General features: G+C 36.6%; 1 protein-coding gene across 1 annotated transcript in view; it reads left to right on the top strand.

Moving 5' to 3' along the window:
* LOC308548711 (complement receptor type 1-like) overlaps positions 1-22887 on the top strand; it is a 134266-nt gene extending 111379 nt beyond the window's left edge. The window contains exons 11-17 of the mRNA XM_081120666.1: positions 2165-2250; positions 3083-3280; positions 11905-12090; positions 15112-15237; positions 20719-20766; positions 22262-22300; positions 22802-22887. Of these exons, the coding sequence (XP_080976792.1) occupies positions 2165-2250; positions 3083-3280; positions 11905-12090; positions 15112-15237; positions 20719-20766; positions 22262-22300; positions 22802-22866 (748 nt within the window). The 3' untranslated portion in view covers positions 22867-22887. The remainder of the gene's footprint in view (positions 1-2164; positions 2251-3082; positions 3281-11904; positions 12091-15111; positions 15238-20718; positions 20767-22261; positions 22301-22801) is intronic.
* The last annotated feature ends 710 nt before the right edge of the window (positions 22888-23597 follow it).

Below are 23597 nucleotides of genomic sequence, written 5' to 3'. Positions count from 1 at the left end.
GTGGGTACAAATACCTACATCTCTGCAACTGCCACTCAGCTGCCTCTTGAAGCAAAGGAGACCTATGGAACCGGAAACTGCAGATTTGTCACCAAGCAGGCCTGCAAAAGATGTACATGCAGTTTCACTGACTATTTTAAAGTCTTTTGTCTAGTATGTATCTCCTTAGGTCTTTTTCAGGAATAATTTTTGTGGATTTGTTTTTTCCTTTGAATGGACCATACTTCCTGTTTCTTTGAATGCCTGGTAGTGTTTCGTTGAACTGGACATTTGAATCTAATAATAAGGTAACTCTGAATATCAAATTCTCACCATTTCCTAGGGTTTGTTTTTTTATGTTATTGTTTTTGTTTTTCATGAGTGAAGAGTGTCTGTATGCTGAGGATCAGCCTGACTGAGCCTTTTTCCTGGCATGCACACTTACTCTAATTGTCCCCATATATGCAGTTGTTTTTAAATGTCGCAGTTTTTAATGTCTGTGTCCTGAAAGAGGACAAGTGAAAAATGAAGGATGGATCAATGATGGCTAGATCTGTCAATCCCCTGGAAGGATGCGTCTTGCAAGTTTGGGGGAGGTGTGACAACAATGGCTGCCAACTTCTCTGTCTACTTCTCTGTGATCAGAAACAACAGTCAGTTATAAGAACACACATTCCCAAGGCATTGGTCTTTTTTGCACACCCTGGATCCCCCAGGCTGCTTGTAAACTGCCCCAAGAATTCATACACAGCTGTCTGCTGTGGGAGTGTGATGAGTAACTGCCGCTGTGCTGACAGCTGAAATTGACCAATATGAGTGCAGTTTACCTGTCCAGGTCTTTCCTGAGAGCTGCAAGCGTACAGCAGAATCCAGAGTTCCCAAACAGTTACAGCAGGCTGATTCTAGCAGTGAAATTGTCTAGTTGGGGAGACAAATTTTTAGTGCTTCCTACCCTGCCATCATTCCAGAATTCTCTCCTAATACATTATAATACAGAATCAACGCATGAGCCTTGGGGGAAAAGTTAGCTGGAATCATGTACAGGCAGTTTTACTGACTACTTTTTAATTTGATCATGTATGAATTTCCAGTAAATAATTATAGTCTGCTAGGCACCTTGTGGAATACCAAAAGGTTAAGACACAGACCAGCGATTTTCAACTGGTGTGCCATGGCATACAGGTGTGCCACAAGAATTTTTAAAACATCCAATATCTGACCAGTTAGTGAGGGACACTGACCTATTTTCCCTTAGGTTGTCAAGTAAGAAAATGACAACAGTCAACACTACAATAGCCAGTGTGAGTGAATCAAAATTATACCTATTTTTTTTAGATGGGCAAAAAATATATTTTTTGGTGTGCGGCAGTGTTAGTAATTAGCTTGTGTGTGCCATGAGATGAAAAAGGTTGAAGGTCGCTGGCACAGACTATTCTCAAAGAAGTTTTAGCCTTATTGAGAAGCACAATATATACCGAGAGATGCCCAAGGAAAACAGTAAATGGGAAGTACCACAGAAATAGACTTATTCGTGATCATTATAAGGAGAGGCCAGAAGGAGGAGAGAGTTCTGTGAATTTCAGTCATCAGAGATTTCATCGAGTAGGGGTCTGTCCTACACCAGGAAGACACTGCCACCTGAAGAATATTCATAACACCAAAAACTTGCCTAGCACTCACTGTGTTCCAGATGCGAATTCACCTAGTACTCAGAAGAACCCCAGGACATATAGACCCTTTCCGCAGGTGAGGAATTTAAGAAAGAGAAACATTAAGGGCCTTGCCCAAGCTCAAAAAACAAGTCCATCTTGGAGCTGGGACTTGAATCCAGTCAGGTAAGCTCTTGGGCCAGGTCTCTCTACTGAGTCGTTGTCCTGACTGAGCAGAATGGCGTGAGACGGACATCGAAGTGAATGTGTTATCTGACTGGCAGAGGTAGTGACCCCCAGACTGTCAGGCATGACAGGTTTATTTAGGCACTTTGCCCTAGGCCAATGTGTCTTCACATGAAGAATCTCTTTATTTCATTAAATTGCAGATTTAGTTAACACATTGAATACATGCCACTTAAGAAACTTCTCCCTGAAGCTATTGTAATGCAGAAAATCAACCATATAGAAATTTCATTATTATATATTCTTCTTAACTGGTAAAGAAAACAATAGTCATTTCTTTTCTCATTTAGTTTTTACTTACTTGGACCAAAAGTTTTATGTTGTCTACTTTATGGAGATGATGTACAATGGAGTGATCAACCCCCACGTTGTTTAAGTAAGTATATTCTCTGTTTAGAATTCAGAGCAGCAGTTCTCAAACTTTTGGCCTGGGGTCCCATTTATGCTTTATAATTAACAAAGACCCCACAGAGATTTTCTGCAGGTAGGCTAGTGCTATTGATATCCTTTATATTGGCATTAAAACAGAGAAGCTTTAAAATAATTATTTGTTAACTCATTTTTTAAAACAATAAGCTCAATACATGTTAAAAAATGTGACTTTTTTTTTTGCAAGATCAAAAACTTCCAAAACTGTGAGAAGTGTCATATCTTTACATTTTTTTCTCACCTCTTCAGTATCTGGCCTACAGGAAGACCTCCAGATCCATTCTGCTGCATTGTCAAACAGTCTAAAGCAATCGGAAGGTTTCACTGTACACTCTTAAGGATGACAGTGAAAAAATAATAAAATCTTGATATGCCTGTGAACTTTGATTCAGGAATGGATATAGCATTTCTCAGCTAGCACTGAGTTTTCCTAAATCATAAGTATATTTTTTCATTAAATTGTCAGCATCTCCTGTGATTAGAAAAAACTTAGCATAGCCTTACAGATAAATACAAGTATTTCATATAGGTATCTTCTATGGGTTTTTAGAATAAAATGAGTTTTATTCTAAAATTTCATTTCTCTAATCATGGTTTGAATTGAGAAAATACAGTTCTTCTTAGAAACTTTGTTTCAAAGGGATATTGGATTTACAACTAGATTGTAGATATCCTATGTTAATGAATTTACTGAAGGCAGTTCATAGGATGTTACTAATGCTCTCTTAATCTTTTACTTTTCCTCTTGCCTTCCTTGCCCTCTTTTTTCTCTTTTTAAGAGATTACGTGTAAACCACCTAAAAAAATAGAAAATGGAAAATACACCAAAAGTGACAAGGATTCATTTGAGTATAAGGAAGAAGTTACTTATACTTGTGATACTACGAATAATACAGATGAATTTTCACTGGTTGGGGAGCCCAAGCTTGTTTGTACTGGGCATAACAAATGGAGTAGTGACCCTCCTGAGTGTAAAGGTAATAATATTTCCATTTCTTTCCCTCTCATTTGTAAATAGCATGGAAACTTTTACCAACTTTTAAATACTTTGGCCAAGAAGTAAAAAACAGTAACAACAGCCATGTGTGCATCTTCCCCCAGGTAAATTTGTTTCTAATTTTATATGTGTCAAATAGAATAAAAAGTAATTCCACTTTAGTTTTCCACTCTTTACTACACATGTTCTTGGCATTCCTGTTTATGCCATGTTAATTACTACGTATGTGCATGAATTAAATTTTCTTGGCTTGAAAGCATCAAAAAACACACACTGGCTTTAAGAAAGTTTCACCTTATAATACAAGAAGTATGACAGTTCTGTCTCGCTAGAGGAAATGGTAGAATAAATTGTAAAAGACTTACCATCTCACAAATAAGATTGATAAACTGTGGACATAGCATACGGGCATGTCTTGTTTAATTGTGCTTCGCTTTACTGCACTTCACACATACTGCATTTTTTGCCAATTGAAGTCTATACCTTAACCAGCAAAGCAACTATAACTTGCTTTACTTCTATACTCATTTATTGCTGTAGCCTGAAACAAACCTGCAATAGCTCAGAGGTTTACCTATGCTTAAAAAACAATACCTAAGGCATCTGAGCATGACCAAAAGTGGGGAGACAATGGAAGGTATTTGACTGTTGAACAAAAAGAACTACTGAAAAACATCAGAATATTTCTTCTTTTCAGGTGCATATGTAACAATCTTTAGGCAATATGTTTAACATTTTTTTGTTTTCAAAAGTGAAATTATTTACAGTACATTAACAATGCAATGTATTTAGAAATCAAAACAAAGATATCTGTAAAATCCTCAAATATTTAAAAGTTATGAATATACTTCTAACTAAACCATAAATAAAAGGAGGAGTCACAAGGGAATTTGGAACGTGTTTTGAATTGAATTTTTTAAAAACCACAATATATTGAAATATCAAAATTTGTGGAATACAGTAAAAGTTTTGCTTAGAAGGATATTCATAGCATGAAATACGTATATTAGGACAAGAGAAAAGTTTCCGATCAAGAATCTAAGCTTTCATTTTAAGGAACTAGAAAGGAAGAGCAAGTTGACTACAGAACAAAGAAAGAGAAAGAAATAATAAAGACAGAAAACAATAAAATTGGAAAAAATGTAGAAGGAATCATTGAAACCAACACCTGGTTCTTGGAGAAGATCAATAAAATGGATAAACGTATGGCCAGTCTGACAAAAAAAGTAGAAGATACAAATTACCAGATTCAAGAATGAAAAAGAGAACATCGCTAAATATCCTACAGACATTTCAAGGACAATAAGGAATAGCATGTACACCTTCATGTCAACAAATGTGATACCTAAATGTTCTCACAAAGGGAACTGCAGGCCCCATGTCATCACCAGGAATTGTCCCTGATGTTAAAGGAATAAACAATAGCAGCTCTGGACAAACTTCAATACAGTAGGAGGGAATACTTCTCCCCTCATCTCATGAGGACAGCATTACCCTGACACCAAAATCAGACAAAACACTGCAGGGAAATTAAAAACAATATCCACTATAAACATAAAACCAAAACTGTCAGCGATGGTCTAGGTTGTCTCTGGCAGGAGATAGCCTGTGGCCAGAGACAGTGCTCTGTGCCCCCAGTTCTTGTCTTGCTTGTAGGGATGAATTCAAACAGGAGACAACGAATAGTAGCAAAAGCAGGAGAGAATTTATTTGCAGAAAAAGGAATAAACTAGGAACCTAAGCAGGCAACTTAGCCAGCCTAAATCAAACCATGTGACTGGATATTTCAGGGTTCAACACATGTATGTCCCTTGCCTGGGACACCCCCTAGACAAGGAGCAAGTCATCTCCTCCCTCATGATTCAAAAAAGTGTATCTTCAAACTATAAGGCTTCTTCAACCAGGTGTTATGCCACTGGTTAGACTACATCTTGAGAGGCTCTAAATTTTCTCTCCTCACACAGGTCTGCTGCTTCCATTGTCTATTTTTGGTTTGTCATATCTTGGGTGGATCCCCTCCAAGCCCCAACTGCCTTTCCCAGCTTATCTCATTCTAGCTGCCCACTCTAACAAAACTATTAAGCAAAACATTAACAAATAAAATCCTGTCATACTATAAAAATAAGAATACTGTCCTTTTTTAAAAAATATATCTTTATTGATTTCAGAGAGAGGACAGGAGAGGGAGAGAGAGAGATAGAAACATCAATGATGAGAGAGTTATTGATAAGCCTGCAACCGGGCAGGTGCCCTGACCGGGAATCGAACCCCAATCGCCTGGATCCTAGGTAGACGCTCAACCGCTGAGCCACACCCAGCCGGGCGAATACTATATCTTAATCAAGTAGGATATTTTTCACAATGCAAGGTTGTTTCATTTCATTTTATTTTATTTTATTTATTTTATCTTTATTGTGGAAAATATTTCAGATGTCCCCTTTTTACCCATTAACCCCTTCTACCCCCACCGACTCCCCACCCCAGGCCTTTACCCCACTATTGTCTGTGTCCATGGGTTATGTATATATGCATATAAATTCTTTGATTCATCTCTCCCCACCTACCCACCCACAACCCCCCACCTTTCCTCTGAGATTCATCAGTCTGTTCCATACTTCTATGTCACTGAATCTATTTTGTTAAAAAATTAATCAATGTAATTTACCATATGAACAGACTATAAAGAAGAAAAAACACATGATCATCTCAATAGATGCCAAAAACAATGCATTTGACTGAAAACTTAGCAAACAAGGAATAGACGGAACCTATTTCCACCTGATAAAAGGTACCTACAAGAATCACATAGCTAACATTATACTTAATGATAAAATATTTATTTCCATTGAGGTAGCAATGAGACAAGGATGTCTGTTCCTCCCACTCTATTCTTCATCATATTGAAGGTCCTATTCAGTACAATAAGGCAAAATATAGAAGTAGGCATACAGGAAAGGAAGAAATAAAATGGACTTTGTTCAATTAAGACATGATTGTCTGTGTAGAAAATATGAAAGACTGAAGTCTTACCAAGGTTGCAAGACACAAGCTCAATGTACAGGAATCAATGTTATGTCTATATACTAGCAATAAACAATTAGAAATTTAAATTTTCAAAGTACTGTTTACAATTCCAAACTACGCAAATATTTGAAAATGAATCTAACAACATGTGCAATAATTGCATGGTTAAAGTAACTAAACACTTTTAAGAAATTAAAGGCAGTAATAAGTAGGGAGAAATTCATTGTTCATGGATTTCAAGACTCAATATAATAAAGATTTCAACTCTCTATAACTGATATATAAATTGAGTATAATGCCAATAAAAATTCTCCAGAACTTTTACAGAAATTGACAGGTTGAATCTAAAGTGTATATGGGAAGACAAAAGAATAACAATAGTCAAAATAATTTTGAAAAAAATTAGAGGACTCATTCAATCCTGTGTCAGGACTTAATAGAAAACATACTATAAAATGTATAACCAAGACAGTGATATTGGTAAAAGGACGGCCAAAGAAAACAATGGAAAAAAATAAAGGGTCTAGGATACAGCCTTTCAAATGTGTCCAATTGATTTTATCACACATGTACAAACAATTCAGTGGGAAATGGTAAAAGTACAGGCACAAGTGAACATCCATATGCCATAAAAGGGAACCACAACCCATGTTAGTACCATATTCAAACATTTACTAAAGTCATATCTTAGACTTAAATTCAAAATTATAACACCTTTACTTAAAAATATAGAACATACTCATGGCTTGGCCAAAGATTTCTTAAATACAAAAGCATGGTCCTTTAAAGAAAAAATTTAATAATTTTGACTTCTTAAAAACTCAGAGCTTCTGCTTTCAAAAGACATGGTTATAGGAATTTTAAAAAATGAGCCAAAGCCTTGGCCAGTGTGGCTCTGCTGTTTGGAGCATCATCTCATGCACTGAAGGGTCGAGGGTTCTCTTCCCAGTCAGGGCACATGCCTAGGTTGCTGGTTTGATACCCTGTCATGGTGAATATGGGAGGCAACCAATAGATGTTTGTCTCTCTCTCTCTCTCTGCTCCCCTTCCCTCCCTCCCTCCCTCCCTCTCTAAAATCAATAAAAACATATGCTCAGGTAAAGATATTTTAAGTGAGTCAAAGACTAGGAGAAAATATTTCCAAAGCACATATCTGATAATGGACTTGCATCTAAGATATATAAAGAACTCTCAAAACATAATAATTAGAAAATAACCCAATTTTAGAAAAATGGGCAAAAGATTTGAATAGATCTATTTCATCCAAGTAAATATATGGATGGCAAAATGTACATGAAAAGTTGCTCTATGTGGTTAATAAATTCAGAAATATAATTTAAAACTACAATGACATGCCCAGCCAGAATGGCTCACTTGTTTGAGCATCATCGTGTGCTCCAAAATGTTGCTGGTTTGATTCCTGGTCAGGACACATACCTGGGTTTTGGGTTTGATTCCCATTTGGAGCACATATGGAAGGCAACTGATCAATGTTTCTCTCTCACATTGATGTTTCTCTTCCCTCTCCCCCTTTCTTCCTCCCTCTCTCTAAGCATGTCCTCAGGTGAGGATTAAAAAAAAAAAGAAAGAAAAACCACAGTAAGATGCCACTAAACACCTACTAAAATGGCGGAGAATGAAAACAAGAAAAAAACTTAACAGTATCATATATACTGGCGAGGATATGGAGCAATGGAAACTCTCATATATAGCCATTAAGAATGCAAAGTGGTATGTCCATTTTTGAGCACTGTTTGGCAATTTCTTATAACGTTAAACATATACCTTCCATACAAATCAGCAATCCAAGGAAATTAGAACATCTTCATATAGAAACCTATTTGAGAATATTCATAACAGCCTTAGTTATAATCACCCACATTAGAAATATCCACTTATTTTTAAGATGTTGAAGGACTGAACAACCATGGTACATCCATATAATGGGATAACTCACCTCAGTAAAAGGAATAAGCTTCTAATCCACACGATGACAGAAATGAATATCAAATGCATTGTGCTAAGTGAAATAAGCCATACTCAGAGGCTGTGATCCCATTATCACTCTCTGGGAAAGAAACACTGCAGTGATTCAGAACAGATCAATGGTTGGCTAGTTGGGGAAGGCGGTTGGAGGTGTTGTGGGGAAAGTTGATTACAAAGTGGCATGAGGAAATGTTGGAGAATACTGCAACTCTTCTATGTCTACAGTGGTGGTAATTACATGATTAGTGTTTACATTTATTGAACCACATACAAGATCTACACTTAAAATGGTGAGTTTTACTCTATGTAAATTATATCCAGTAGACCTAACTTAAAATCATGACTGTAACAGCAGTTTTGCACAACATAGATCACTAAACCTGAAGTCAAAACAATAGAAACCCAACATGATTTGAAATAAGAAAAAAAAATTTTAAGAGAGAAAAATGTACAACCTGGGGAAGAGCAGCAAGCAGTCAAATATGCATGTTAACAGTTTCAGAAAGCGAGCAGAAACAACAATATAGATTGATATGAACAAATAATGTCCAAAAAGTATCCACATTTGACCCAAAACGACAACCCACAAGTCCAGGAAATTCAGTGACCATAGTAGGATAAATAAATTGTTAAAAATTTACCAGGAAACCCCCATTAAACCAAATACATCATGGTTAAATTTCTCAAGACAAAAGATAAAAAGAAAAGCAGCCAGTGAGACAAAAGGAACATGTTACATTGCCCCACCACTATAAGTAGGAATGACAGCTGACTTCTTTTAAGGAACTGTAGAGACAAGAAGACAATAATATCAGATAATGTACTGAAAGAAAAATAAAACAGGCTGCAGAAATCTGTCAAGGAGAAATCTTTTAAAACTGAAGGTAAAATTTTTTAAAAAGAAAAAGAGTTTAAGCCCTGGCTGGTGTTGCTCAGTTGGTTTGAATGTTGTCCCACACACCAGATGGTGGCTGGTTGGATTCCTGGTCAGGGAACATACCCAGGTTGTGGGTTTAATCCCCTGTTGAGGCTGGTAGGAGAGGCAACCTATCACTGTTTCTCTATCACATTGATGTTTCTTTCTCTCTCTCTCCCACTTTCTCTGAAATCAATAAAAACAAGTCCTCAGGTGAGAATTAAAAAAATATATATATTGACATAAAAGCTAAGAATTGTCACTGCTCTACATGCAACACAAGAATTGCTAAAGAAAGTTCTTCAGGCTGAAGGGAAAAGATACCTGATGGAAAGTCAGGTCATATGCAAAGAGGAAGAGTACTCTTCTGCTTTAAAAGGCTGTGCATTATGAACCCTATGTAGTGTTCAGATTTAATCTTATAAGATGTTCCCTTGCAAATACTGCCCAGCCCAGTGTTTTGTTTGCTTGTTTGTGATTTTTTCCAAATTCTGCCAAACCCACTGCTGGATCCTGAAATCAGGCTAGAGGGTCGTGCCCAGCACTTTACTTTCAAAGAAGTAGAAGAGAATGGGAAATGCCTGAGTACATGGGTACAAAGGCTAATTATTAAGTTTTAACTTTATCTCAGGCCTGTGAGATTACAATATAAAATGTGGGTTTTGATCTCTGAGTTCTAATCCAAAATATTTGGAAAACACAGCCCTACCTCCCCTGGCCTTTCTATTTCTCGCACATCCCAGTTCTCGTATGTTGCTGATACCTGCTGACTTTCTCTCTGCATATGTTTACATGGCTAGCTTCTTTTCAACTTTTTACATTTGAGCTCAAGTATTACCTTAATACAAGAGGCTTTCCTGTCTTTCTAAAAGATCAGGGTACTAATCAGTGTCAGCATGAAATTTTTAAAAATTCCTAGAGCTAAAGAGCATCAAAAGTTGCTTTTGAACTTACCTGAAAATTGTATGTGGTAGTCAGACCTTTTTCAAAACCTGTCAGTAATGGGAAAACATATAGGAAACCAGTAATCAGAATGACACTCTGTTTGAGACCCCAGAAATAGACCAATGCCATTATGGTCAGTTAATATTTTACAGAGGAGGCAAGAGCATACAATGGAGTAAAAGCAGTCTCTTCAATAAGCGGTGCTGGGAAAACTGGACAGATACATGCAAAAAAAATGAAACTAGACCATCAACTTTTACCGTACACAAAAATAAACTCAAAATGGATAAAAGACTCAAATGTAAGTCGCAAAACCATAAAACTCCTGGAAGAAAACATAGGCAGTAAAGTCACAGACATCCCACATAGTGGAATTTTCACTGATACATCTCCTAGGGCAAGAGAAACAAAAGAAAAAATAAACATATGGGACTCCATCCAACTAAAAAGCTTTTGCACAGCAAAAGAAAACAGCCTCAAAATACAAAAGAACCCCACGGTCTGGGAAAACATATTTGCCAAGGATGTATCTGATAAGGGGCTAATTTCCAAAGTGTACCAAGAACTCATACGACTCAGCAAGAGGAAGAGAAACAACCCAATTAAGAAATGGGCAAAGGACCCGAATAGACACTTCTCCAAAGACAACATACAGATGGCCAAGAGACACATGAGAAAATGCTCAACGTCACTAATCATCAGAGATGCAAATTAAATCCACAGTGAGGTTTCACTTCACACCTGTAAGAATGGCTCCATCAACAAATCAACAAACAACTCCTGCTGGCGAGGGTGTGGAGAAAGGGGAGCCCTAGTACACTGCTGGTGGGAATGCAGACTGGTACAGCCACTATGGAAAACAGTATAGAGGATTCTCAAAAAATTAAAAATGGAGCTGCCATTTGACTCAGTGATCCCATTTCTAGGAATATATCCTTAGAATCCTGAAACACTAATCAGAAAGAATATATGCACCCCTATGTTCATAGCAGTGCAGTTTACAATAGCTAAGATCTGGAAACAGCCCAAGTGCCCATCAGTAGATGAGTGGATAAAAAAGCTGTGGGACATTTACACCAGGGAATACTATGCAGCTGTAAAGAAGAAGGATCTCGTACCCTTTGGGACATCATGGATGGACCTGGAGAGTATTATGCTAAGTGAAATAAGCCAGGCAGAGAAAGACAAACATCACATGATCTCGCTTATGTGTGGAATCTAAAGAACTTAATAAACTGATGAACAGAATAGATTCAATGACATGGAAGCATGGATCAGACTGACGAATGTCAGAGGGATGGAGGAGGGTGAGTGGGTGAGGGGGAGATATTGACCAAAGAATTTATATGCATATATATGCACAACCCAAGGACATGGACAATGGTGGGGAGAGGGACTGGGGAGGGGGATGGGACAGGGTGGAATGGGTCATTGGGGAGAAAAGGGGACAGCTGTAGTACTTTAAACAAAAATAAAAATTTAAAAAAATTAAAAAATAAAAAAAATTTTTTTTAAAAATAATGACACTTTTCTAGGTAGGAAAAGGTTATTAGATGTCTCTATATCTGTTTACCTGGAATTAATATGCACATACAAAGTATTATTTAAAAATTATCATTCTGCCTTGCATTCCTTGCCTCTTTGTTCCCACGGGAAATTGCTAATTTGCACTAGTTTTTCTTTCCCACGTTAAAGCAGCTTTTCATTAATTCTTGAACTTTTTCACTTTTCAGTGGTCAAATGCAACCCTCCAGAAGTCCAGAATGGGGTACTTGTCTCGGGAGCTGGTAAAAAAACATACAAGTACAAAGATGAGGTTAAAATTGAATGCAACAAGGGATTTAACCTTGAAGGCAACAGCACTGTTTTCTGTGAAGCTAACAGTACTTGGGAGCCTGCATTGCCAAAATGTGTTGAAGGTACAAAGGATATCTTTTTTCTTTTATGTTTAGATTTTATTGCTTTGACATTAAATATCGATGATACGGAGTAATTGAAACAGTTTTTGTAATTAACTCGGTGTTGTATTCCTTTCCATGACGAATGTACGACATAAAATTTATGTTTTCATAGGGTCCTAACACATTATGTACATCACACAGGTGTCTAAATTTCTGGTTTGGGGCATTTCTTATGTGTAAAAACGTATAGCCATCATTTTTTGGAGTAAATTGAAGCATGGGAGTTTTTACCTAAAAAATTCAAGATCCAAAGGCATAATTCATATGAATGATAAAAAAGTAATAATTACCAGGTGGTTGATCCTGTCTTTGTTGTATTTTTTCAGGGTCAACACCTCTCATTTTTAAATCTACACTTTCCAATGTCTCAGATTTAGAAACTTTCTGCTTTCGTTTTTCAAAATTCTTTAAATGCGTGGTGATTTTTTAAAAGTCCTTTAAATATCTGGTCACTTACACTCATCCATCCTTTTCAGTAAAGAAAGGAGGAAGAACATATTTACCGCCATCCTAGTTATTACACCTAGTGATTCTAAAGCCATTTGCCACAGTCTGCAGACATTGGAACAAATGTGGGCGTGTTATGTAAGCCTCAAAAGTGTTTACTAATACATAAAAAGATTGAATGCCTTCCTCACTGGTTGACAGGAAGGTTAAAGTGGGATGTATTTAAAGCAGCACAATGCCCGGCATATAGGGAGCTCTTAAAGGAAGCTTATTTTTGACTTACAGCATCACTCCAATTAGTGTTAGTGAAAAGGAAGGTCCATGGCTTTTTTCTTAATACGTATGTTTTCTATGTCATCAACTTTGCTATTTTGTTATTTTTTTAAACGATCTGTTGACGCCTTTACAGGGTATCTTTGTGATCCAGGTTGATGCTTTATTTCCTAGACTGCAACCGGTTTTGTGCTTTTCGTGTGGTACCATTTAAACTGGCAAATTGCTGCTGTCTCTAGAACAAGACCCCCACCTCTCCCTGCCTCATATAATCATTCTTTTTCTCTTTACTGGGCATTTTTACTTGGCAATAGAGGTAAATTTCATAGCAACTGAAAGTCAGGAAAAGTCCTTAATTATTGAAATGAAATGGAGGACTTCTTGCACGGACTGCTGATAACTGCTTGGCTTAAGACTTGGGAGATTATTTTGATATGATGGAAGAAATTGTCTTTCTGATTTTAGTGCTTTTATCTCTGGCTTCTCTTTGTTTTCAGCATAAACAGGAGACAAGAGCAATACAGTAGTCACCACTTATCAGCGGTTTCACCTTCCGAGGTCTCAGTGACCCACAACCATGGCCTGAAAATACTAGGTAGAAATTTCAGGAACAAGTAATTAATAAGCTTTAGTCCCCTGCCATTCTGACTAGCAGCTGAAATGGCACCCTGTCCCGCCACTGTCCACAGGCTGAGACTCATCCCTGGTGGGCGCGTTCCCCACACTTCTCCACGCGGGCACCGCAGCCGCTCACACCAGCCCCAGGAGAAGGGGTAGCGCAGCGCAATCGGATGTTCTGAGAGGGAGGGGCCACATGCACATTGCTTTTGTTACAGGATATCGTTATAACTGTTCCATTTTGTTAGTAGTTGTTCATCTCTTACCTTGCCTATTTAGAAATTAAATTTATTATAGCTATATATGTACACTAACAACATGGTATAAATAGAGTTCAGCACTCCCCAGGTTTCCAGGCGTTGGGGGGTCTTGGAATGTATCCCATGTAGGCCAGAGGGGACTGCTATAGTGCGAAGACCTTCAGCCTGGGCCCACCTCACACAAGGTACTAACTTGGCTCTACTTATTCCAATAACATCATTTCTGTGGGCGTGGTTTCCTGTTAAAGGTAAGAGTGTTGAACTCAAGCAAATTTCAGTTACTGGCTTCTAATGTCTATATTTCCTGTTGTCCTAATAGTTTAAAGGATTGTGGGGAATTATGTATGTTGACATAATTAGAACACCTTTTTATAATTCTTCTATCTGGAACCTGGTAGCTTCCTTGAGTACCTTGGTTGAGTGCTATGAGGTTTTGAGGGAATGAGATGGTTTTTGGTGGACTGATACGTTAAGGTTGGGTGTGAAGTTTATGCTCATGAGCCCACCCACGTTTACTTACATGGCCCCGGTGGGTAAGCGACTGTGGGATACTATGTTTTTTGATATGCTCTTTTAAAAGTGCTGACCATGAGAATTCATCGAGGATTTATTAAACACTGATACTGTTCAGTGTTTCAAAGAAGAGAGGATTGTGGAGAAATGTTTAGAAAGAAGGTAAACTACAGGGATCTCTTCTTAAATATCAAAAATCAAAATTCCTCATGGGACTGTCAGAAAACTATACAAAAACAATCAGTAGCAACATATGATGATGATAAGGGAGATATTGTTCTAATTTGAAAAAATATCTGTGAGCTACTAAGTGAGAAGCAAAAGGATAAGAATTGTGTGGTATGATAGTAATTGGAGGGTAATATTTTAAAGATACATATGCTTATTTGGAATACATTATTTTTATGATTTTTTATTAGTTAATTTCTAGGATATCCATTCTAAAATACAAAGCTATAGTGAACATTCTTATACAAAATTCATATGTACTTGCGTAGAGATACATTTAGGTAACTTCCCAGAAGTAAAATTGAAAAGTTAGGAAAGTATGCGTAGTTTTCATTTAGAGAAATCATCTTTTTAAAAAAAAAAAATCAAGCCCGGCCAGGCGTGGCTCAGCGGTTAAGCGTCGACCTAGGATCCAGGTGATCAGGGTTCGATTCCCGGTCAGGGCACGTGCCCGGGTTGCGGGCTGCAGCCGATCAATGACTCTCTCATCATTGATGTTTCTATCTCTCTCTCCCTCTCCTTTCCTCTAAGATATATTTAAAAAAAAAAAAAAAATTAAAAAAAAAAAATCTAGAATCAAATTAAATCCCTAATTTTATATAGATAAAGCTGGTGAATGGAATCAAATTTATTTTTCCAGAAGTCACGACTACTACTCCTGCGCCTACTACTGTGACTACACCTGGAAATACTACTACTACTACTACTACTACTACTACTATTGTGACTACTCAGGTTCAAACCACACGTTCACAAGTAACACAAGGTTCGGTAACTCTTTTCCCTACTTACATAAATAAGAACTTCATAAGGTGATGCATAAAAAATAATGTTATGTGTTAATTTGCATTTCTTTGATTATAAACAAAGCTGAGCTTCTTTTGGGCCTCATTTATATATTTATATTCTTTGCTCATATTTCTGTTAGGTTGCTAAAAATTTTTTTGTTGATTTGTCAGAACTCATTATAAATTAAAGCCCTTTTAACATGAAGTCAACATTTTTTTTTCTATGATTTTTTTCATCACCTTATTTTTACTAGTTTTCTTTTAAGATTTGATAAATGGTTGGATAGAGATTACTATTTATAATTTTTAATTATATCAGTAGTATACAAATGAAAAGCTGTAAAATTTCAAATATTACAAAAGTATACTGAATATTAGTCTCCTGTTTCTGTACTTTGTTTCCTGAGTTAATCACTTAATAGTTTAACTGTCTTTGTATGTTTTTGTACATTAACATCCTTATATGTATAGATATAAATATTTTATGGGTGTTTTTGTTCTTGTTGTAATTAACCAGAATTGGAATCATGCTGTTTAGATATTTTTTTATTTTTTTATCTTTATTGTTGAAAGAATTACAGATGCTGCCTTTTTTTCCTATTGACCCGTCCCCTCCACTGGCCCCTACATCCTCACCAAAGGCTTGCAGCACTTTATTGTCTGTGTCCATGCGTTATGCATATATGCATGTAAGTGTTTGGTTAATCTCTCCATACCCCACCCACTACCCCACCTTTACTCAGAGATTTGTCAGTCTGTTCCATGCATCTATGTTTCTGGATTTATTCTGTTCATCAGTTTATTTTGTTCATTAGATTCCACATATGAGTAAGATCATGTGATACCTGTCTTTCTCTGCCTGGCTTATTTCGCTTAGCAAAATATTCTCTAGGCCCCTCCATACTGTCCCAAAGGGTAAGGAATCCTTCTTCTTTACAGCTGCGTAGTAGTCCCTGGTGTAAATGTCCCACAGTTTTTTTGTCTAGTCATCTACTAGTGGGCACTTGGGCTGTTTGCAGGTCTTAGCTATTGTAAATTGAGCTGCTATGAACATAGGGGCGCATAAGTTCTTTGTGATTGGTGTTTTCGGATTCTTGGGATATATTCCTAGAAGTGGGGTCACTGGGTCAAAAGGCAGCTCCATCTTTAATCTTTTGAGGAACCTCCATACTGTTTCCCATAGTGGCCGCACCAGTCTGCATTCCCACCAGCAGTGTACAAGGGCTCCCCTTTCTCCACACCCTCGCCAGCACTTGGCATTTATTGACTTCTTGTTGGCAGCCACTCAGACAGGTGTGAGGTGATATCTCGTTGTCGTTTTAATTTGCACCTGATGATTAGTCACTTTCAGCACTTTTTTCATATCTGTTGGCCATCTGTATGTCCACCTTGGAGAAGTGTCTATTTAGGTCCTTTGCCCATTTTTTAATTGGATTGTTTGTCTTCCTTTTGTTCAGTAGTATGAGTTCCCGATATATTTTGGTAATTAACCCTTATCAGACATATCCTTGGCAAATATGTTCTCCCATACAGTGGGCTCCCTTTGCGTTTTGTTGATGGTTCCTTTTGCTGTGCAAAAGCTCTTTATTTTGATGCAGTCCCATTTGTTTATTTTCTCCTTTGTTTCCCTTGCCCTAGGAGATGTATCTGCAAACATATTGCTACAAGAGATGTCTGAGATTTTGCTGACTATGGTTTCTTCTACGATTTTCATGGTTTCACAACTTACATTAAAGTCTTTCACCCATTTTGAGTTTATTCTTGTGTATGGTGTAAGTTGGTGGTCTAGTTTTATTTTTTTGCATGTACCTTTCCAATTATCACAACACCATTTATTGAAGAGACTGTCTTTACTCCATTGTATGCTCTTGCCTCCTTTGTCAAATATTACCTGAGTGTAATGGGTTGGGTCAGTTTCTGGGTTCTCTGTTCTGTTCCATTGATCTATATGCCCGTTCTTGTGCCAGTACCAGGCTGTTTTAATTACAGTGGCTTTGTAGTATAACTTGATATCTGGTATTGTGATCCCTCCAACTTTGTTGTTCTTTCTCAAGATTGCCACAGCTGCTCCGGGTCTCTTTTGGCTCCATATAAATTTTTGGAGTATTTCTTCTAGATCTGTACAACCTTCTGTTGGTATTTTAATAGGTAGTTCATTGACTCTATAGATTGCTTTGGGTAGTATGGACATTTTAATAATGTTAATTCTACTGTCTTAGATTGGGGTTGTATTTAGATTTAGCCCTACCCTTTTAATGACTTTAATATATACCATATTTATTTAACTATTTTTTTTATCAGTGGTCATTTATATGTGCAGAAGTTTTACATTAGTAGGTAGCTAGATGTATTATTTTTTTCACCAATGTCTATGTGTGCTGTGTCTTCATTATAAAAGCTATAGATCTGCCCATGCTGAAATTACATAAAAATTTCAACCATATTCTGATTGCATTCTTTGCACTTAAGTGATTGGTACATCTGAAATGTATAGTGGTATATACATCTAGCCTTCTCTTCAAGTTTTGAAGTGCCAGTTTTTATCTTACATGAAATTCATGGGTTTTATAGTTGTATCTCTGTTCCCTTGAACTCTGTCCATGCCTGTCCCAACACCAAATCTTTGACTTTTCACTCTAGTACAATGATATGTTTTAATATCTGGCAGAACTCTTCCTTTTCAGAAATGTTCAAGCCACTCTCTATGCTAATTTTTGTAGATCAACTTTTATGTTATTTTTACCATTTTAACCATTTTAAGTGTACATTTCAGTGGCGTTAAGTACATTCACATTGTTGTGCAACAATCGCTTCTTCGTACCTAAAACTTTTAACTCTCAAAATGAAACATTATACCCATTAAACAACAACTCTCCACTTCCCCCTCATCCCATCCTTGCCAATTGCTATTCAGTTTTCTCTGAATTTGACTATTTTAGGGACCTCATAGAAGTGGAATCACTTCTGCCTTATTTCACTTAGAAAAATGTGTTCTGGCTTACCTCACGTAGCATAACGTTTACAAGGTTCATCTCTCCTGTAGCATGTTCCAGAACTTTGTTCCTTTTCCTGGCTGCATAACATTCCACTGTTTGTACATACCACATATTTTATCCATTCACCTGATGATAGACACGGGTTGTTTCAAACTTCTGGGTATTCTGAATATGCTTCTCTGAAAAATGGCATTTGAGTAACTGTTTGAGGCCTCTTTTCAAATTTGGGGGTATACACCCTGGAGTAGAATTGCTGTTATGTAGTAATTCTGCGTTTACTTTTTGAGGAGCAGCCATACTATCTTCCACAGTGCATGCCATATTTTTTATTTCCACCAGTGGTGCATGACAGTTCCCATTTCTCCACCTCTTTACCAATACTTGTTATTTGTGTTGTTGTTCTTGTACTAGTCATCCTAATGTGTATGAAGTAGTATCTCATTGTCATTTTTATTTTCATTTCCTAATGATTCGTGATCCTATTTTCATGTGCTTATTGGTGGTGTTTTATATATCTTTTTTGGGGAAATGTCTTTTCAAGTCCTTGCACAATTTTGACTTGGGGTGTTTTTTTTGTCACTAAGTTTTAGGCGTTCATTATATATTTTGGATGTTAATCCTTTATCAGATGTATTCTTTGCAGATATTTCCTCCTATTCCATGCATTGTCTTTTCACTCTATTGATAATGACCATTGATAAAATTTTTAATTTTGCTGAAGTCAAATTTGTCTACTTTTTTGTTGCCTATGCTTTTGGTGTCACATCCAAAAAACCGTTGCCATATCCAACGTCATGCAGCTTCCTCTGTGTTTGTGTCTATAACTCTTATGGTTTTAGCTCTCATGTATAGATTTTTGGTCCCCTTTGAAGTCACTTTTGCATATGATGTAAGATAAGGGTGAAATTTCTTCCTTTGTGTGTAGAAACTCCGTTTTCCAAGAACCAGTTGTTGAAAAGATTGCCCTTTCCCAATTAAATGTTGTTAGCACCCTTCCATGCAATCATTTGACCATATAAGCAAAGGTTTATTTGTAGGCTCCGTACTGTGTTCCATGGGCCTGTCTGAATTTCTGCCTGCACCACTGTGTTTTGATTACTGTAGCTTTCGAGAAGCTACAATAGAGGTGAGTTCTCCCAACTTCGCTCTTCTGTTTCAAGATTGTCTTGGCTATGCCTAGTCCCATGAGGTTCCACATGAGTTATATGATGGATTTTTCTCTTTCTGCAAAATGCATATTCAAGATGGTGATGGGCCTGCATACAACCTGTAGGTTGCTTTGTGTAGTATCAACATCTTAACCATACCAAGTCTTCCAGTGCATGAACACAGGATGTCTTTTCATTTATTTATATCATCTTCTATTTCTTTCAGCAACGTTCTGTAGTTTCCAGTGGAGGAGTCTTTCACCTCCTTGATTAAGATTCTTTTTAAGTATTTTGCTCTTTTTTTTTTATTCTCAACCAAGGATGTGTTTAATAATTTGAGAGAGATAGGAAAGGGGGTGGGGCAGAGAAACATGGATGCGAGGGAGAAGCATGGATTGGCTGCCTCCTGTACATGGCCTGCCAGGGATCAAACCCAGAACCTAGGTTTATGCCCTGACCAGGAATCAAACCTGCAGACTTCTGGTGTACAGGACGACACTCCAACCAACTGACACTCGCTCAGGATAGTATTTTATTCTTTTTTCATGCTATTATAAGTAGAATTGTTTTCTTAATTTCCCTTTTGGTTTGCCCATTGTTAGTGTATAGAAATGCAACTCGTTTTTACTTGTTGATTTTGTAGACTGCAACTTTGCCTAATTTATTTATTAGTTCAAACAAGTGAGTGTGTGTGCATGCATGTTTATGTAACTTTTATAGTTTTCTACTTAAAAAATTATGTCGTCTAAAACAGAGGTAATTTTCTTTCTTCCTTCCCAATTTGAATGCTTTTTTTTCTTGCCTAATTGCTCTGATTAGAACTTTTAGTCAAGCTCGGTCATCCTGTCTTGTTCCTGATCTTAGGGGAAAACTTTCAGTCTTTCACCACTGAGTATGATGTTAGCTATGGGTATTTCATAAATGGGCCTTATTATGTTGAAAAATCTCTGCATTAGAGAATAACCTCTAAATCATTTATTAAGCCCTTCTGTATGTTTTAATTGTAAGTAGAATCACATTGAATCCATAGGCTAATATTGAGGCTACACTAATAATAAATTTGCATTCTGTACCACAGAATATTGTCACAGGAAATGTTACTGGAGAGGAGGAAGAATGCTGGTGACAATGAATATAAATTCATAATGTTTAATGATACTACTTTAAATGAGAAATATTAATATTTTTCATATGAGGAAAATAAAATTATAAGAGATGTATAAAGGCAAAAAATCAAAACCTATGAATTTAGGAGTCTGTAAGCTTTAATATTTTTCACTTCTTTTTAAAATTATTTCCCCTTTTCTTCTTCTAGCATGTCCCGTAAGCAAGGAAAAAGTACAATCTAAGGGCAGTGAAGCAGGTATTATTTTGGTTATTAATAACACTCCATTATGAGAACTTAGAGTTCTACATGGAAATACTATATTTCAATTATCTGTAGTGAGAGGAGAAACAACCTGTCATGGAATAATTGACATTTGTATTTATTTTAATAGTGCAGATACCATGACACATGTAAGCAGTAATATGGAGACACATGTAGATAATACAGTTTTTAAGAGGTCCCTCAAATTGAATTCCTAGTAGGGTGAGGTAACTTTCTCAACTTGATGTGTTTATTTGTAGGTTAAAACATATAAAACCTAACTTGCTTTCCATGTGATGGTATTATTTTGTAATGGCACTTTGTAAATAAATTTCCTTTCTATTCAAACCTTGTGTACACAAGCCTTAATGTACTCTAAGTTGGGCTATTTTTTCCTAAAACAGGCTGTGCATCACACTTTATGTAGGCTCACATAGTTCACACAATACATGTTAAAGGAAAGGGTCAAGTATAGTGGTGACAGTTAAATGAAATATCAGGATTTTTGTTGACTAAATGAAGAAAAATGTGTATTCCTTTTCTTTTTGTTAGAGTAGTTTAGTAAGGTTAGTCTTTTTATAAAATGCACCTTAGGCCTGTTATGGTTTCCCTCTGAACACTGTGGTCAAACTGTCACTGTACCAGTAAATCCAAAGCCATTTAATTCATTAAACACTTGATAATTTTTTATGAGATAAAAAGAGCTGAGATAAACATGACATTGGTTATTTTGATCTATACAAATTTAATAAAAATAATGGCAGTTTGGAAGCAGAGATACTTCTGAACAAGGTTTCTAAGATTTAAGATTTTGTAGTATTATTTCTTGCTCTCTGGGCAGCCCAAAACGCATGTTTAAGTTTCTATGCATAATTTGTCCATATGTCCTGGTGTTTCATTTGCATTCTTAGAATGTTCTTGGCAATTAAGATTGTGTCTTAATTTGGGGGTGTGGGTGGAGGTACATGAGGAAGGATAGAGAACACATTATTTGTCTAGACTGCAAGATAGGTCTGTCTATTCAATTGATAGAACTTCATTAAAGACATTCCACAGATACACTTTTGGGGAACAACCGAAATGAAATTCCTAACAAAATCATAAGAACAAGAGACTGAATACTGAACTAAACCAGCTCTCATGGGACAGTACGTCTTAAAATAATTCTCCTCTGATCTAGTAAATTCTAATTCTTATCATAATCTCTCCTAATTTTTATAATAATTCCTATTTCTATAACCTGGCAGGGTTGCTACAGCACAGAACAATCACAAGTGAGGTTCCTATTAGGAGTTTCACAAGTTAGACCCTAAGCCTGGAATTCGATTAGAAGGGTTCTGTGATCAAAATGCGCTGGACGCACTAGCAGTCACACTAAACTAGATTGACAAGTAGTTTATAGATGATCTGATCAGAATTAAAATGTAATTGCCACCTGGAGACCCACATGCGCTCAGTTATCTTCAAACTGGTTTTATTTTTTTCTCAGGTGTCGGACTTCTCATGTTTCTGATTATTCTTATAGTTAGTAAGTGTCTCAAACTTAGATACCACTTAAAATATTACTGTGGAAAAGTGCATGATTTTTTAATGATTTCTCAGCTTGTACAGTTTTTATAGCTTAAATTAAGTAAACAGTCTACAAAAAGCCTCCTTTTGTATGACATATTACTTATGTTCATGATTGTGTATTCTTCTATATTCCATATTTTCATTTAATAACAAACCCTAAGTAACACATATGTTTTCAATATGTCTAGTCATATGAGTTTTCATCCCAAATATGCTTTGGATATTTTTCTAAATTAGGAAAGGACTCTTCTCTGACTTACCGTGGACTGTTTAAGTGAGTCCATGGAATTGCATTTAGACAGTGAAGAGTCCAGATGGAATATGAATGTACATGTGCTTAAATAAAATAATATTGCTGCCCACTGAAATGTAGCCAACATTAATTTCTTGTGCTAGATTTTGAACTTTGGTAATAGTTTTTAGAGTTACATATCATTTGTTTTCTGCTTTCTTTTAGTTCTTAGCATTGCACTAGGTGGCGTTAGTGTGTACGCAGCTCTTCAGTCTACGAAGAAAGCGTAAATAAACATGCTCCTTGAACATATTGGTGCTCCTCACTCTTTACGTACTTTGTACAGCTTTTATTTGCACTCTGTATTGCATGCTGCCTTTTTTAAAAATGTGTCTACATTAGTGTGCTATCAGAATTGCATTTTTTGCTAAAAATATTTTCAGCTTCTTCTAATATCATTGTAACAAGAGTAATCTGAGCAGAACTGCTTTAGCTGTTGGGACTGTGAGAAAAATTCCTGTGGGGTTGGAGGTTTAAGTTCTGCAGAGAATCATGGATCATTATGGAACCGACAACCTAGAATGATTTAACAGCCAAGGTTACCATTCAGAATTGAAAGAAAGATAAAGAGTTTCCTGGACAAGCAAAAACTAAAGGAGTTCATCACCATTAAAGCAGCTTTACGAGAAATGTTAAAGGGTGTTCTTTAAGCAGGAAAGGAAAGGCCATAACCAGAAGTAAGAAAATAGGACAAATAAAAAATCACAGGTAATGAAAAATATTTAATAAAAGCAGCAAATCAGACATTTAGAGTTCAAAAGGTCCAAGGACAAAAGTACCAAACTCACCTCAAATTTCAAAGAGTAGTTAGGAGATACACAAAATGAAGATCTAAAATAAGACATTAAAAACATAAAGCATAGAGGAAGGAAGATGGCAGCACTGTGAGCAGCAGCAGAGCACCTTGCTCCCAGCCATGGACTCGATTTCCTCCCAAAATCCTATGTAGCAGCTTGGAAAA

The sequence above is a fragment of the Miniopterus schreibersii genome (genome assembly GCF_964146895.1).
Source record: "Miniopterus schreibersii genome assembly, chromosome: 19".
Classification (NCBI taxonomy): domain Eukaryota; kingdom Metazoa; phylum Chordata; class Mammalia; order Chiroptera; family Miniopteridae; genus Miniopterus; species Miniopterus schreibersii.
The sequence above is the reverse complement of the archived record's forward strand: the minus strand, read 5'-3'. Positions and strand labels throughout refer to the sequence as shown.